This window comes from Chiloscyllium punctatum, chromosome 32 (genome assembly GCF_047496795.1).
Source record: "Chiloscyllium punctatum isolate Juve2018m chromosome 32, sChiPun1.3, whole genome shotgun sequence".
NCBI lineage: Eukaryota > Metazoa > Chordata > Chondrichthyes > Orectolobiformes > Hemiscylliidae > Chiloscyllium > Chiloscyllium punctatum.
The window spans coordinates 68,269,220-68,287,984 of NC_092770.1; the positions used below are offsets into that span (position 1 = coordinate 68,269,220).

The 18,765-nt window shown below is 42.8% G+C and overlaps 1 protein-coding gene across 1 annotated transcript in view; it reads right to left on the reverse strand.

The window, feature by feature from the left end:
• Nucleotides 1-12,428, reverse strand: part of LOC140458248 (A disintegrin and metalloproteinase with thrombospondin motifs 20) — a 378,126-nt gene extending 365,698 nt beyond the window's left edge. The window contains exons 1-2 of the mRNA XM_072552607.1: nt 11,738-12,428; nt 11,089-11,438 (exon numbers count right to left, since the gene is read on the reverse strand). Of these exons, the coding sequence (XP_072408708.1) occupies nt 11,089-11,438; nt 11,738-11,828 (441 nt within the window). The 5' untranslated portion in view covers nt 11,829-12,428. The remainder of the gene's footprint in view (nt 1-11,088; nt 11,439-11,737) is intronic.
• Between the last annotated feature and the right edge of the window lie 6,337 nt (nt 12,429-18,765).

The window sequence follows — 18,765 nt, forward strand, 5'->3', positions numbered from 1 at the left end:
ATTTACAACACTGCTTATCTATCAGAATTTTCACTTTTCTTTCCCCCCCCTCTTGTTTCTTGCTTTGTGGCTACATACGTCTGCAATGTAAAAGGAATATTGTTTTTTGCAATGAATTTGTAGCTCCAGATTTCAGATAGCTGACCCCTTGTACAGTTTTCAGGGAACTCAAGTCTCATGCCCTCCATTAAATCACTGGCTGACAATGGAGAAATCTCAGATGCAAGAAGAAAATTCCGGTTATCCTTTAGCATAAGGACCACCCAGTAGACTGAATCACAGAACATCAGAACACCGGGAACTGAATCACGGAACACTGGGAACAACCAGCAGACTGAATTATGGAATGCCGGGAACAACCAAGGGAGTGAATCAAAGAGCTCCTATGCTGAAGATTGAGTCTATTCAGCCCATAATGTGTGAACCAACTCTTCAAATGAATATCATTACCTAATGCCAATCCACTGCTTTTCCTCTACACTCTCACACATTATTTTTATCCAAGTAAGTGTCTAACGCCCCCTTGAATGCCTCAGTTGAATCTATCTCCACCATAATTCTTGGCACATCATATCACCTTTACTGCTTTAGCAAATCAATTTAAGTCCATATGACTGTTGATTCCGTCTCAAATAATTGTTTCTAGAAGCTGCCCCTCCACTGCACCATACTGATGTCAGAATGGACATGGAAAGTGGTTGGGGAAAGATAGGTAGTTGGAGCTGTGAACCAGAGGAAAGAGAGACCCTGGGAACGTTTCAGTAGTGAGGGAAAGAGGGATCATGTGTTTGGGATGGAGACTGCAGGCAAAGGTGGCCAACTACAACCTTGATAAACCAAGCGTTGAAGATATTACATGAACATGTGTCGTGAGATTATAATGTCATGTGGTCAAACTTCCAGGGATGCTCCCTCCCAGTGATGATAACCAGTCTTACAACACTGTCCACACAACTTCTTTATCTTTATTCTTTCTTAGGATGTGGGAATCACTAGCAAGGCCAGCAGTTGTTGCCCATCCCCAATTGCCCTTGAATGGAGTGTCCTGCTAGACCACTTCAGGAGAACCATTTAATGGGTCTGAAGTCACACGGAGACAAGATCAGGAAAGCATGACAATTTTTATGTCTTAAAGAAACAAATTTAGTTTATAATAGTGACTCCATTAGGTTTTTAGAACAATCCCTGATGGTTTTCATGGTCACCATAAGTGAAAATAGCTTTACATTTCAGATTTATGAAATAAAATTAAAATTCGTGAGATTTGAACCTGTGCACTGGCCTAGGCCTTTGGATTACTCAAGACATTACCAATATATCACCATCTCCCCAATTCATAAGGTAACCAGTACCCAATCTACTGGTATCAACCCAAAGTCCAGTGACTCCCTCATAACTTCACAATATCACACTGAATAACAGTACTGTGCATTCCAACAAAGCTTGCTTATTTTATTGTGTTCATGGATATGCTCTTTTTAATCATGTTGCGGGCAGAGTTCAGAATTATTCACAAGAAGGAAAAAGTAAATCGAGTTGAATGTTTTCATGCTTATTGGCTTTGCTATCCGACTTTACACAGTTTATTCAGAGGCAGCGCATTACTACATTCTTCACAAAGCTCAGCCTTTGGACTGTATCCCTGTCAAACATCGTGGCCATGTGCCAAATTTTAATTGATTACTTGATATATCAAGTTCATTCCAAAAGGACTTACTTCAACTTTTGTTCAACCCTTAACATACAGCTGGTACATCCACCATTTATCCCTGCCTCCTTCAGTACAGCTGTGCTATCAATACATTCATTACTTAAGCTTGCCTTATTCTGGGAAAAAAAACTGTTCACAGCCTCCTTCAGATAGAACACCCCCGTACGTTATGCTGTGAAAGTCTCTTGTTCCATGATCTTTATGATAGAGTCAGTCAACACACGATTATAAATATTTCCACCTACGAGCCTCATCCAAATGCACTACAGTGCAACATAAACTACTTCTTTGCTTCACTACATTGCATTTAATGAATTTAAAACAGCACAAAAGTCCAAGATGCCTTTTCCACCTTCTTGTACAATCGGGTGGTGACATTTGAGTTAATGATGGAGAAAATGACATTATGTTGTAGTGACGCATACATGACATTCAGCCAACTTCCTGGGATGGTACTGACACAGGAACCATTCAGTGCAAAGATGCTGAAACACAGTTCCTTTTTTTTTACTGTACTTACAATTTTGTTAACTTCAAGCAATTTTATACGAACTGAAAAGCTATATTCTGAGGATGCTGGAAATCGTTTGATTTTGCATGATGGTTGTTTCAGTTAATCCAGCCTTCCACTCCCCTGGATGCCTCTTCCCAAATCCTGTCCAGCTCTTTCTCATGGTTTGATTTGCTTAAAAGCTGCTCGTCAATAGCAGCTTTGAGTTCCAATGGAAGGTCATGGATTAGAAGTGCTGGCTCTGATATTAATTAAGAGGAAGGCAGAAGGAACACAGTAGTAAACTCAGAAAGGCTGAGCTTAACAGAGGGGCCTCATTGAGAAGGCTAGTGGAGCATCCCAGCTGACAGCTGGCCAAACTGACAGCCAGGCCAGTGAGCAGGAGTGGAAATTTACAGCTTGCAACCCATAGGAACAGCCTGCAGCAATCGTGGGGGCTTGTAATCAGGAAGTCCTGTCATGACCGGTGGGAAGGGACGTAGGTCAGTACAAGGAAGCCCCAAAGCATATTAAGATGCCTGGATGAACACTCTTGATTCTCTGGATGAATGCCCATGAGAGAACCTAAAATATATAAAACTCAGCCTCAGCCAGGTTTACAGTGTGGAACAGGCCCTTTGGTCCATTTTGTCCATGCTGCCCAATTTTCACAATTAATCTAGTCCCATTTGCCTGCGTTTGGTCCATATCCCACCAAACCTATCTCATCCATGTACCTGTCTAAATGTTTCTTAAAATACAAAACTGTATTCACCTCCACCACTATCTCTGGCAGCCCCTTCCATACACTCACTAGCCTCTGTGTGAAAAAATTGCCCCTCTGGACCCTTTTGTATCTCTCCTCTCCCACCTTAAACCTATGCCCTCTAGATTTACCACGGGAAAAAACTGTTGGCTCTCTACTTCCCATGATTTAATAGACTTCTATCAGGTCAACCCTCAGTCTCCTGTGCTCCAGGGAAAACAGTCCTAACCTATCCAACCTCTCCTTATAACTCAAACCTTCCAGTTCAAGTAGCATCCCAGTAAATCTTTTCTGCACTCTTTCTAGTTTAATGATATCTTTTCTATAGTAGGACAACCAGAATTCCACACAGTATTCCAAATGTCATCTTACAAATGTCTTGTACAGGTGCAACATGATGTTCCCAATTCCTATATTCAGTGCTCTACCTGATGAAAGCAGGCATGCCAAAAGGTCACCATCCTGTCTACCTGTCACCCCACTTTCATGGAGTTATGAATTACTCCCACCTTTATGTCTCAGCTTCACACCGCAGATCACACAATCATAGGAGTCTGAGGGCACAGAAAGAGGTGATTCAGCCCATCATGCCTGCACCAGCTAGTCATATGTACATCATGACCGAGTGCTAATCTACTGTTTTCTCCCCCATTCCCTTACACATTGCTTTTAACCAAATAACTGTCCAAGGCCCTCTTGAATTCCTCTATTATAACTGCCTCCACCTCACTTGCAGGCAATGTATCCAGACCCCCAAATACTCACAGGTAAAAAAATATTTTTCTCATGTTGCTTTTACTTCTTTCACAAATCACTTTAAATCTGTGTGCTCTCACTCATGTTCCTTTTCCTAGTGGGGACAGTTTCTCTCTATCTACTTCTTCTGCCTGCCAAAATTTTGACAACCTCTATCAGACCTTTTAGCTTTCAGTCCCAACTTCAGAGCTGGATGGCAATAGTGTTTTAAAACTGACTTTGTTTCCTTTCTCTCAGTATCCTGCTCACATGCTGGAAAAGGATGTGTTATTTTAACTGTTACGTCTCTGCCCAGTTTCTGCCAGATGGAGATGGTTTAAATCTAGGCTGATAGATCAACTTCCTCTCTTTACATACAGTGCCTGACTTGGAAGCGTTTCAAAGGTAGTTGCAGTAAGTAAAAGCTCAGTGTGGGAAGGAACATACTAGCAAGAATAGAAGATAGGCAGGCTGATAGAAAACAGAGAGTATGCATGGCAGAATGTAACAAATGGAGTCCCAAGGGTCGATACTGAGGCCACAGCTTTTTACAATTTAGATGTATGACTTAGATGAGGGAAGTTAAGGCATGGCAGTTATATTTATAGTCAACACCAAGACAGATAGAACGTATGCTGTGAAAACGTAAGGAAGATGCAGACGGATATAGATAGGTTGAGAGAGTGGGCAAAAAGTTGGCATATGGCATGGACACAGTGAAAAGTATGAGGCTTTATCCCAGGGTGTAAGGTTCAATTACCTGGGGGTGGTGGGGGGGGGGGGGGGGGGGTGCTGGAGTTTGAAATGTGCAAGGCAGGTTTGTCACACAAAGGATGGTGAGTCTAGGGACCCGCTGCCAGAAAAAGGTGGTGGAAGCAGACACAATAGCAGCATTCTAGAAGCACCTGGACAAATACATAAATAGGAAAGCAATAGAATGATACAGATCCTGGGAGTGAAGATAATTTTAGTATAGAAGGGCAAAATGTGTCAGCGCAGGCTTGGAGGGCCAAATGGCCTGCCCTGTGCTGTATTATTGGTTGTTCTCTTTATGACATATTATGTGGCAAAATATAAAGTTATTCACTTTTGCAATAGTTTAAAAAAAAGGACAAGGCATTCCTGAAATGGACAATGATTGCAGACTTCTGAACTGCAAGGGGATTAAAGTGCTTTTATGCAATGGTCAGAAAACATTTGTATACAAGTAAAGCTCGCAATTAAGATGACTAATGGGATTCTATTCATTATTACATAAGGAATTCAACATTAAGCAAAACACTGTCAATGCTGGGTACTGCTCTATCAGATGTGCAATCTTGTGAATGAAAACGTAAACCAAAACCCTGTCTTAGCTGTAGGGTGCATTGGAGGTCTCATGACACTATCTCAAGAAAGCTCATGGGTGTTACCTTGTTGTCCTGGTCAATTATCCCTCAACTGATGCAATGAGAAACAAATCACCTGATCATTATCACAATACTGTTTGTGTAAGCTTGCTGTGAGAAAATCACTATGCCATCCATTGGCAGGAGAGACTAGGACCCGAAGGCACTGCCTTAGAGTAAAGGGAAGGCCTTTTAAAAGAGAGATAAAGAGAAACATCTTCAGCCAGAGAGTAGTGAATCTATGGAATTCACTGCCACAGAAGGCTGTGGAGGCCAGGTCATTGAATGTATTTAAGACTGAGAGAGATAGGTTCTTGTTTGTAAAGGGGACCAAGAGTTACAGGGAGAAAGCAGGACAATGGGATTGATTGAATAGCAGAGCAGACTTGATAGGCTGAATGGTCTAATTTCTGTTCCTATGTCTTACAGTCTTAAACTATGCAACACTTCAAAATTAGTTAATTGACTGTAAAGTCCTTTCAAACGTCCTGTGCTCATGAACAGTCAGTCTGTAATATTATAGAATCGGTAATATTATAATAATCTCGTAAGCAGTTGTCAGGGATTCAGAAGGGAAAATTCCTGCCTGACCAACTTCCTCACCTTCACTGAGGAAATGATAAACAAGATAGCCTGGAGAAACCCTTAAAATTAACCCTTAATTATCTATCTCAACTTCAAAAAGTTTTCTGAGGCAGCTTCAGATGAATGATTATTCGCTGTTAATACAAGAAATCAAGGCATGCTAGGGCAGGGTAAGAGGGTTCAATGTTGAATGGACGTATAACATTTATTAACATGTTTGTTGGAACCCATATGGTGTGTCATGTACGTAAATGAAAGGATTCTAAAGCTCAGTGCAAAATGGTCAATCCGCCAGATTATACTAAACAAGGAGATATCGAGGGAAAAGAGGAGGCAGTTTGGAAAATACAAAATGACTCAAAACAATATATTCAAAAGTGGATGTAGCAATAGCTGTGCAAAGAAAAGAAAAAGCAGCCTTGGGTTCTGAATTTGACACTACAGCCTCCTAGATGACCTAGCCAGTTAAAACAAAGGAACTGTCCATATCCTGAGAGTCAAAATCCAGACATGCATACTTCAGAAATGCTGCTGAAGCTGAAAGACAGCAATGTAGAGAAAATCCACAAAGCTCTGAGAGGATTGAGCCAAAACTGTCTTAATATAAAATCAGAGGATGAAGTGTTCTAGTCAGGGTCATCAAGAAACAAGGGAGATACTCAAGCATTGGAGGCAGTGCAGGAAGGAGCCACCATCAAAGCTAATGTCAAAGCTCTGAGCTCTAAGAAAATAAACTGTAGAAATGTCTGCTTCTTACCCTAAAGTGGAGAGTTAAGTGTGGCAGTCTCAGGTTTTTTTTTGTGTGTGAAGAAAATGGTAGAAGTAAATCCAAGATATTGTTTTAACTGAAATTACAGGATAAGAAAGCTCCTATGAGTAATGGGTAAGTAATTTTTTGACAGCTATTACACATTCTTCCTTGACATAACTCATGACTGACATGTGAAATAAATTTCCAAATAGAGCAAAATCCAAGATCATTTAGAAAACTGTCTGGGGACTTTGCATGTTTCAGAATACAGCAAATGGTCATTCGTATTTTCAGTTCTTGCAAACTGAATGCCTAGTTATTACAGGAAGTGCAAGTATGGTCAATAGCATATTCAAAATTATGCCAAATTTTAAACAACGTATATGATATTCACAAATCTGGATTAGATTTTCTCACTTAAAACAGCAACCTTGGGTTCTGAATTTGACACTTCAGCCTTGTAGATGACCAAGCCAGTTAAAACAAAGGAACTGTCCATATCCTGAGAATCAAGATCCAGTCACCAGTCAGTATCAAATCCCTGACCACAGTTTGGACTGCTTTTATCATTTGGATGATTAGCAAATCAGACTTTAAACCAAGCTAGCTTCTGCCCATTTGATGGATTCAGGTGGATGTTAAAGATCCTTTGGTACTTTTTCAGGAGTTACAAGCTCCCCAGGCCAATATGCTTCCTTTAACCAAAACTAAACATACAACACAAGTTCATTCATCTGAATTCTGACTTGCCATGTACAAAATGATTGCTGCTGTATCCAATAATGTTCACAACATTTAAAAGTACTTCATTGTATCTTATGTCTACAAAGAGATTTAAGAGAAATGTGATACAATACATCAAAAAGCAGACTGCAAACATTCTAACTAAGCAAGACAGAATGCTCTCTTCAGCTTTGTTCCCCTCATCTTCACTTGCAGGAAGAGTATGTGCATAAATGTTGGCTAAGGCCATGATTGAGTTTAAGATAATGTACTGAAATTCATAATTCAGGATCATACAGGAATTACCATTCTGCTCAAATTAGATAAGATAATGGATTCTGGAGGATAACCTGTACTTGCAGATCTTTTCTGCAGCAAGAAGTCCATGCCTCCAGAAGTTTATGAGGCTCAAGCGATATTATTTGAAGGAGAAACTCAATAGACTTCCTCAGCCATTTCATACCTTGCAGCCAAGATGAAGAAAGCTGGAAAAAGCAGCACGTGTTACTGCAAGTGCACCACACCTCCTACCTAACAATCATAGGTTGGCATGAATAGAAGCCTTGAGAAGAGCCCACAGAATTATACTTTCTAAATGAAGAAGAATACACAGTTATCAATCGCCCTCAAGGACATACAATAAGTGAGTTGGAAAATAATAGAATTAGGCACAAAACCACTTTGCTGTGTGTCATAATAGTCATTACACTAGAGAGGCTGAATTTGCAATGCACATTTTGTCTGGGAAGCTGTTGAGTTTAACATATGTTGCAAAGTTGGTCTTTAAACTTAATCTTATTGACAAGAATGATTGGCAGTGTCTAAAGCAAAAGATCATTGCTGATGGTGCGCGGGGGAAGCAAATACTGTCACAAAAGAACAAATATCTTAGCATAATCAGACACACACAAGGGGTAGAAGCAAACTAAAGCTGTGATGTTTGTTACATCCTTGACATCAGCGAAGGCCCTGCAATCATTGTGCAGTATTTGCCAGCGAAGTAACATGTATATTCATGGAGCTGGGAGCTCACAATGATTGTCTAAGTTCAGAAGAATGAGGAAGAAGGATTCAACTACAGGAGCCAATTTAATAAAAACACATTAATGAGAAAAGGAAACTTTCTAACCCTAGATGATGTGTGCAAATGGGCATCAATATTTGCTTCCACATCCTTTATAGTAAGCTCCTAGTTAAGTGTTCACAGAAACCTGAAACATTCAGGACACATCACTTCCAATTTCTCACCACTTACCAGAATTATGTTGGAATATAAAGAGTTAAATCCTGCATAGAGTTGACTTACATTCTTAAGGTTAGAATGTTGATCTACTTGAGCCATTTAAAATAATGAATAGATTTGAAAGAGTGAATATTTCCTCTGATGAGGTGAAGTCAGGGCAAGGGTCACAATTTAAAAATTAGAGCTAAACCATTTAAAGGTGGTCATAGGTCACACTTATTCAGATAGAGGGTTAAGAAATCTGGAACTCCGTCCCCAAAATGCTTTGAATTCTGGGTGCATTGAAATTTTCTTTGGGTTGAATAACTTCGGTTAGACTAACGTATTGCAGGATACTGAACAAAGAAAAGTGAATGGAGTAAGCAGCCATGATATAAAAGAAGAGAGTGGGAATGGGCTTGGACCCAAAAGGATGGATGATCTATTCCTGTGCTCCTAATTTCACTGCTACTTAACAAACCGTGACAGCAATAACATTCCCAAACTGCACTATACACAATTGGCAGAGCAACTTATTTTCAAAATCTTTATGTTTGGCATACAGGTGCAAGATCTTCACTCCTACAGTTCACAAGTTTGACGTGGATTATCTGTTCATTAGCAGACAGACAAGTGGAGGTATGTAAGCAATAGTTGTTCCCCAGATGAACTGCTTGCTCCCTGATGCCAAAAATGAAAAGGTGTGCATCTCTCTAATGCTCACTCCAAATGAATGAGGCATGAAAGCCAATGTAAAGCTTCCAATTTAGATTTATGGGGTGGACAAAACTCTCAGGTACTGGATACTCTCTAGTTTCATGCCTCTGACTCTGTCTGTTAACACTCATGGATAGCATTCTGAAACTCAACAATGATCTTGCCTTCTTGAGCTGTCAATATATAGATAGGGGACAAGAAAGTGGGCCAGCTCACTCAAAGCACTTCTGATTATATTCTCCCTATCTTCCAATCTCAACCAGTCCCCTGCTGCTCCCCACCACTAATACTGAAGCAGGAAACACAACCGAGTATGCCTGAATGAGGGTTATGTATGGAGGCGGGAATAGAGAATTTTAATGGCAAAGAAAGCTAGGCTGAAGCGAGATTTAATCGAAGTGTACAAAGTGATGAGTAGAATGTGGTGGCACGGTGGCTCAATGGTTCGCATTGCAGCCTCACAGCACTAGGATCCCAGGATTAATTCCAGCCTCGGGTGACTGTGTGGAGTTTGCACATTCTCCCTGTGTCTGTGTGGGTTTCCTCTGGGTTCTCCTGTTTCCTCCCACAGTCACAAAGATGGTCAGGCCAACTGGCCATGCTAAATTACCCACAGTGTTAGCTGCATGAGGGAAATGGGTCTGGGTGGGTTACTCTGCAGAGGGTTGGTGTGGGCTGAAGGGCCTGGTTCCACACTGTAGGGAATCTAATTTCTTCTGTATTGTAAACATTGATAGTTTTATTACTCAATGTATCTACGCTCCGTCACCAAGCATAAGTTACGACCATTTGTGGGTTTGTGTTTTCCTGTGCTCCTTCAGTTTTGCTAACTCTGGGATGCACATCAGAATAAAATGACCTTTTCAATGTCCCTCTGGAGAAGGGAGACCTGCCAGCCCCCAGATGCAACCAAAGAGTTGAGCGCAATGCTTCACATCCGATGTGTGAGCACTGACAAGTAAGTTTCTTTCAGTCCACCTCCTGCCAGAGCTATTTCTTCTTTATTAACAAATGAAAGAATGTAACTGGGATTCGAAAACAGCTCTAATTGAGCTCTATTGGCAGCAAACACACTGAGCCCCTTGCTCGACTGATCCTTAGAACTAGCTGTGATCATTGAACAGAAATGTACTGGGTCAAGCCCACTTGCCAGTATTGCCTCTTGGGACTTGGCCAATGTCCTCTCCTTTCCCATTTGTTGAGTATGCACCACTGCGAGTGTGGTGCATACTTCCAAAACCGTATAACACGTTTAATTTAGAACAGGCGCTGGGATATTTGAGAAGGCTGAGAATCTGACTGCTGTAATTACTGTGGAAATGGCCGGTCAAATTTGTTTTCTGGCGATGATAAGCAGGCCGGCCAGAAAGGGACAATCGCACCTCTTTAAAAAAAAGCGGTGCCGCCGATTCAGGGGCAGAGTCAGTGACAAGCCGGGCTGCCTGGCCGTGTGGACGTGCTGTCCCTGATCGGCCCATTGGCTGAGCTGCTCAATCCGCTCGCCCCTCTGCCAGTCAAAACAGCGGATAAACACACCAGCCCAGCGACAGCGGTGACAAGCTCCCGAAAGCAGCGGGTTCCAAACTCACCCCATCCCTAAATAGGGGATGCTGCCAAAGCGGGGGGGGTGCTGTCTAAGTTGAGAAGGACAGATCGCAACATGATGGCTGAGAGCCTCTGACGGGCACCCCAGGTCACGGTCCCTACCTCTGGAGCAGGTGGTCTGAGTTCAAGCCCCGGAGGTCTGCAAATGACATTTGTGGAACCTTCGGTTCTGAAGGAGGAAGTAGAACTCTGCTTTCTCACCCCACTGTCAGACTTGCTGAGTTTTTTCTCCCCCCCCATCAATGTGTCCCACCCTCCAACTCCAGATAATCCCCTTGCACCCTTCCAGAGGACCCACTTCACTAGGAAAACACGAGAGAAATAATCCGGAAGAGTGGAGACAGGAGTGCGGGGCAGGAAGGGGCTGCCCTCAGGAGGTAGCCCGGGATACTCACGATGCCAGTGCACAGGCTGACCACCACGGTGTGCCGCATCTCGGAGTTGACATGCCCGCTGTAAAAACAGTGCTTCAGGTCCGAGTCAGGGTGCGGGCTGCCCGCCTCCGCTCTGCCCAAGTGTCTGACCCGGTACGCGGCGGCGATGAAGTCCGACTGAGCGCTCAGGTTGAGTCGGTAGAGCTGCCCGAAGGCGTGGAGCTGGTAGTGAGTCCGGGAGGCCCAGGGTTCCGAGTCCGGGCTCCGCTTCCTCCTCCTGAAGTGATGGGTGTGCGGGAAAGCCTCGCCGAAATCGTTGAGGCGCCTCGGAGAGGTAATCTCATAGGAGCTCAGCTGCCTGACGAAGCTCTCTGTAAGGGGGTTTAACACGCTGGTGAGGTTCAACCTTCAGGTCAAAAAGTTAAGGCAATCTCAAACCCCAGCTCATCATTCTATGCTAACAATAATGTGAACAGCCAGTGTGGATCATGTGCAAAACAATCCGTTTCACCGTCCGTGACAATTATAAAACAAACTTAAATATAAAACACCCCTTCGGTACATTCTAATTTCTCAAATAGATAGAAATGTGTGTCTACATCTATCTACAACTCATCCCCCATTCGGATCCCAAAAGGAATAGAAACCCTGTCCCCATAAAGCACAGTACCTTGTTTAGGATGGAAACGCAATTCTCGAGTAAGAGGTATAAATACAAGCAGTTGACTCAGCAGCCCTTTTACCCAGAGCATCAGCTGCATGGTTTCCCCCGGGGTCTGCAGCACCTTCTCCCGTCTAACACACAAAATGCACTGGCTTTCGATCTGCCCGCAGCAGCAGCAGCACTGAGATGATCGGGAGGGGCAGCCTTGTCGCTTACGTAAAGGTTCTTTGCTGTAACATCCAGCGCTGCAAACCCCCCCTCGATTGCGCCCATTGCCCACACGGACTCATTTCAGCAGCGGGCTCAGGCACACAGGGCTGGCCGTGCCTTGTGCATCCGTCCGCCCTCAGCGAGCGGCTCTCACTCTGTCCGCAGCCCGGCGGCGATGGTGCGAGCTGCCTGCACATCCATTCATTCTCTCGGCCAGCCCCGCACATCAAACGGGCCGGAACCCGCCCCTTTGGCTTCACCACTCCGCCTCTGCAGCCAGAGACTCACTTCCAGCGAACTTAACCCTTGTTTTCCGCAGCGCAGAGCCGGCTGCGAGCTTGAAAATACCCCCCCGAGCCCTTGCTGTGCCCGGTAGCCGTCCCTCTGCTGGGAGCACCGACCGTGCAAATGTTCTTCCAATCCCGTTCACGCTCGTTGTGAAGTATGCACGCTCCCCCAGCAGCAGCGAATGCACAGGGAGCTGAGCTTACCGTTGTAAATTACAGTACTGACGCCTTTGAAGTAATAATCAGCTACATGAATCTCTCATTCTGAATGCAAAAGCCGATTCTCAGCAAGACAACATGAAAGACTTGGCGTGATACGTGTCATTAAACTGTGTTCCAGTGCAGCCCTGCTAGACACCAACTCCAAGCCCAGAACTCTTGGCCAAATCTAGAAAACTGTGAGGACAGAGCAGGAGAATGGCTTTGACAGAGAGGCCCAGCTGTTGAGTGGTGGAGTGGGTCCAATGGACCAAATGGTCTATTCCCTGCCCCATGTTTCTACTGTCACCACCGGAGATTCCCCAATGTGTTAGGGATCCAGACCTAACTGTTAAACTCCAAGGCAAGGAGACTTGAGCTGGCACCTCTCCTGCATTCACCCAGGCCCTCAGTTGGATGCACCAAAGTTAATGTATAAACACATGCCTCCCCTCTTTCTCCCGAACCCAAATGAACGTGTGCTTTAAACAGAAGGAACCAGTGTAGCCAGGCTTTCTTAAATTAACAAATAAGACCGATAAGAAACACTAACATGACGTGTCTACATAAAGAAAGATTAGAAACTGTGTCATAGAATCCCTCTCACAACACAGAGTTAACGAGGGATAATTATTCAAATATAACCTGCTAATGCTCAACTGCAGGTCAGTGCACACCAGGAGAGTTGAAAATTGCTTGTTAATCCCTGTTCTTCTTCAAATAAAAAAGCACAATGCATTTGCAGTTTGGAATGTAATCTGCAGACGAGTGTCTACCCCTTGTCTTTGTAATCACAAGAGATCATAATCCAGTATAATTGAAATTTCTTTAGCATCTTTAGGAGTCACACAGGTCTGTTGCACAGCCAGATCCCGAATTTACACCTGCAGTTAATTTGTCTGGGTAGCTGTCCTCCTGGATTTAAGAGACAAAAATGCCACTCGTATTTTCAGGTTCCAATCCATCATGACACTCTGGGCTGAATCTTCACAGGAATAGAGTCATAGAGTCATAGAGATGTACAGCATGCAAACAGACCCTTCGGTCCAACCTGTCCACACCGACCAGATATCCCAACCCAATCTAGTCCCACCTGCCAGCACCCGGCCCATATCCCTCCAAACCCTTCCTATACATATACTCATCCAAATGCCTCTTAAACGTTGCCATTGTACCAGCCTCCACCACTTCCTCTGGCAGCTCATTCCATACACGTACCACCCTCTGTATGAAAATGTTGCCCCTTAGGTCTCTTTTATATCTTTCCCCTCTCACCCTAAACCTATGCCCCCTAGTTCTGGACTCCCCGAACCCAGGGAAAAGACTTTGCCTATTTATCCTATCCGTGCCAGTCATGATTTTATAAACCTCTATAAGGTCACCCCTCAGTCTCCGACGCTCCAGGGAAAACACCCCAGCCTGTTCAGCCTCTCCCTATAGCTCAAATCCTCTAACCCTGGCAATATCCTTGTAAATCTTTTCTGAACCCTTTCAAGTTTCACAACATCTTTCCGATAGGAAGGAGACCAGAATTGCACGCAATATTCCAACAGTGGCCTAACCAATGTCCTGTACAGCTGCAACATGACCTCCCAACTCCTGTAACTCAATACTCTGACCAATAAAGGAATGCATACCAAACGCCTTCTTCACTATCCTATCTACCTGCGACTCCACCTTTAAGGAGCTATGAACCTGCACTCCAAGGTCTCTTTGTTCAGCAACACTCCCTAGGACCTTACCATTAAGTGTATAAGTCCTACTAAGTCCTGCTAAGATTTGCTTTCGAAAATGCAGCCCCTTACATTTATCTGAATTAAACTCCATCTGCCACTTCTCAGCCCATTGGCCCATCTGGTCCAGATCCTGTTGTAATCTGAGGTAACCCTCTTCGCTGTCGACTACATCTCCAATTTTGGTGTCATCTGCAAACTTACTAACTGTACCTCTTATGCTCGCATCCAAATAATTTATGTAAATGACAAAAGGTAGAGGGCCCAGCACCGATCATTGTGGCACTCCACTGATCACAGGCCTCCAGTCTGAAAAACAACCGTCCACCATCATTGTCTGTCTTCTACCTTTGAGCCAGTTCTGTATCCAAATAGCTAGTTCTCTCTTTATTCCATGAGATCTAACCTTGCTAATCAGTCTCCCATGGGGAACCTTGTCAAATGCCTTACTGAAGTCAATATAGATCACATCTACCGCTCTGCCCTCATCAATCCTCTTTGTTACTTCTTCAAAAAACTCAATCAAGTTTGTGAGACATGATTTCCCATGCACAAAGCCATGTTGACTATCCCTAATCAGTCCTTGCCTTTCCAAATACATGTACATCCTGTCCCTCAGGATTCCCTCCAACAACTTGCCCACCACCGAGGTCAGGCTCACCAATCTATAGTTCCCTGGCTTGTCTTTACTGCCCTTCTTAAACAGTGGCACCACGTTTGCCAACCTCCAGTCTTCTGGCACCTCACCTGTGACTATCGATGATACAAATATCTCAGCAAGAGGACCAGCAATCACTTCTCTAGCTTCTCACAGAGCTCTCTGGTACACCTGATCAGGTCCTGGGGATTTATCCACCTTTAACCGTTTCAAGACATCCTGCACTTCCTCTTATGTAATGTGGGCATTTTGCAAGATGCCACCATCTATTTTCCTACTGTCTATATCTTCCATATCCTTTTCCACAGTAAATACTGATGCAAAATATTCATTTAGTATCTCCCCCATTTTCTGTGGCTCCACACAAAGGCCACCTTGCTGATCTTTGAGGGGCCCTATTCTCTCCCTAGTTACCCTTTTATCCTTAATATATTTGTAAAAACCCTTTGATGGCTTTGCAAAGTTTGGCAAACGCTTGGCATAGTGAGTTTCTCCCCTTAATGAGGTTTTCCATGCTTTCATCCTAAATTTGCCTCATTTGTCATGCTCCACAACCCTTGTTCAATTCTGCCACTTGCCACTGCAGGATCCTTGTGGGATTCCTGGTGTCGCACTATACTTAAAAGGCCATTGGTGCACCCAGTCAATCATGGTCAGCCCTGCGTTGCGTTGCACAGTTGTGTCATTTGCCCAGGATGTGACACATAAGGGAAAATAGGCATCCCACTATGCTCACTGGCAGAGGTTGACAGGGTGGTGTATGGATGGGTTATCCTCTTCTCAGAAGATTAGCAGAGGAGGCCACGATACCAGACCATTCCAGCCTGGTCTGTGATTGCCACCTGTGTCAACATGAGCTCAACTATCCAGAGAAACACCCAGCAGTGTTGGAAGAAGGTCAACAACCTTCTTCACTCTGCCATCATAAGTGGCACCACTTTCTCTCTGTTGCCACACACTCACTAACTTGACAACTTCAACCACCTCCTATCAAGGCTCATACACTATCATTCTCATTAATGCACGCAAACTCTTCCCTCACTTGCTCTTGTGCTCGGACTCTCTACCTGAAGAGTTTCTCCCTTAACTGACGACTACCCCTGTTCCATTTTGAGACACATTGAAGCACACATACAGTGTTTTTAGTGCAGGTAACTGGCACTGCTGGAAGTGTGAGACAGACATGGTACGGTACTGTACAGCCGCACATTCACTGCTGACAACCACGACAAGTCACCTAGCTTTCTGTCTGCACTGCACAGCAAGGCAAGCCAGAAGTATCATGAGTATTTAATCTAAAGTTAAAAGAAAGAAGTTAGATATCTTGCATGACTTCAGGATCCCAAGATATTTTTGAAGCACAGTTACTGTCAGAGTGTAAGGGTTACAGCAAGTGATTTTCATTCACAAGCTCCCACAAATAGAAATCAGAAAAATGACTAAATATTTATAATTTTTCAATTTATTGCAGTTGTTGAGGGATAAATGAGGACTAGGACACTGGAGAGAATACCTCACTCACAGAAAAGCCCTTAGTTTACTATTTCATCCAAGTGATAGCATCTTCCTCAGACTCCACTGAAGGGTCAGCCTGGGACACAAAGTGAGAAATCAACTCACACTGACATTCACTACTGAATCAGAACGGGTACCAAATGTACAGGGAAGTACTGCACCCACACAAATATAGCACAACAAAATGGCAATGTCTATTGGTATGGCCATCACTGAAAAGCAAGTTTCCATTCTCCAGAAATTAAAGTCAGCTCTCAATCCAACTGCAGAGAGAAACAGTGCGAGACCACCTGAGCTACGACCATTGAGACTCTTGCCACAAAGACTGCATATTACTAGGAGTAAAGCTCAATGTTCAAAAAGTGCTCAGCTGTCCTTTGTCACATGGATACTTTTTACTTGTAAAGCAAAGACAACAAAAATACAATGTTCAACTGTTCTCAAAGAGTGAGTTTTAACTGTCAGGAGGGGAGTTTGAATTGACCAAACACTTCCAATATTTCCTCTTGGGTAGTTTCCTTGGAACTATTTTGTACAAGCAAAACAGATTTTAAACAATAAAAGGATCATGACAGCGTTTGAGGGTAAATGCAAACTAGGGTTTGCAAATTCTTAGATTAGATTAGAAGTAATCTAATCTAATCTAATCTAAGAATTTGCAAACCCTAGTTTACTGTTGCAATGACACTACACGTATCACTACACGTATCACTACAGTAAGGTTTACTGTTGCATTTACCCTCAAACGCTGTCATGATCCTTTTATTGTTTAAAATCTGTTTTGCTTGTACAAAATATTTTTCCCTTAATACAGAAACCAGAGTGGGGCTTCACCCATGTCGTGCAGTACATTATGGTGTCAGAACACTCTTTTTGCAACTTGGAACTGAACAATGTACAGCCAGTGTATATGAGATTACTGGTCCAAAAACTAATTTAGAAGCTTCACGAGGGCATTAATGGGTCATTCAGCTCAACTGAGTGTTAGACTGATCATTTTCATTATCAGTGTTTATAATTAAGAACGTGATCTGCTGGGGAGCAATTGTTGTACAATTATGTGTATGCTGTGTATTTGCTTTCCTAACGATCTTGTGGTACAGTGGTAGCATGGCCCTACCTCTAGACCTGAAGGTGTGGGTTCAAGCCCCACTTGCCCAGAGGTGTGTTATGACACATCAGGACAGGTTGATTCAAATATTTATCTTCACTTTCCTGTTCATTATTGGGCACAGAGACCTGGGATAGTACAGGTCAAATGTTTGAACCATACAAGTGCACCTAGACACTAAAAGTTTTAATTGAGATCATAACTACAGTACTAATTATATAAAAAGTGGTATGGAAGGTTTACTGTTGCTTCAGTTCTTTCATCTAACACTGAGGCTTGGAACACAAGAATTAGAATAGGACATCCAACTCTTTGAGTTTGGTTTCTTTTTGTTCATTATGTTTTTGGCTTTATTTTGGAGGTATGTGTGGTAATCAGACCTCAGAGATTTGTTTTGCTGGCTTGTGATGTGGAAGGTAATTTGGAACGCAAGAACACTGCAAAAATACTCCATTTGCTGCAGAGTATTTTGGTGTGCCCTAAGATAATGAAATGCAAGGTGTTTTTCTTTTACTAAGTTGTAGCCAATCTCTCTGCCAGAGAAGGTCTCCTCTGGGAAAATGGGAGTACAAAACGATCCCTAAGCTTGCGTGAGAATTTATGAATGGTCCATTGCTAAGAAAGCCTTCATCTCCAAAACTTCAGCTGATCTCAATCACTAACAAAACCTCTCACAGATTTCTGAAAACAAAGATGATGGTGAACAAGCTTTATGTTGAGTGTGTAATGACCAGCTTCAGGAAATGTCCTGAATTCTATCAAATACTTGGATCAGAACAGATAAAGCATTTTCCTTACATTATTGGAATGCTGTCTCCTAGGACAGATGATGCAGATAGTCTAAAATTCACTCATCACTCCAATCATATTGCTACACTTATGAATGCTTTAGTTTCACTGTCAGGCATGTGTTTGAGTTGAAACTAAATTTTACAGTATAGTTCAGTGTACCAAAGTGAATAATTATAATACATATACAAAGTATAAGTCACGAATTAATAATGATTAAGGCTTCAGGTAAAGTCATGTGCAGTATATGTTGAGATATGTTTGATAAAATAACAAACAAAAAGCCCTTTTCTATTTTGTTTTAGTTATTGGTGTAGTTTTATCCCACAGTTCATAGATTATCTCTCCCCTCTGATGGACAGAAATTTAACACTGTACCAGATCACAACAAATGAATGTATCAAAAAATAACTGGACAAATAAAAATTTATATGAGGCATTTTAAAGTAATTGTCAGATCTTACTAGCTCCTTATTTAAGGAATTTTGATGAGTTAGTGTGGAACTCTATCTAGAAAGCAAATATGTCACACA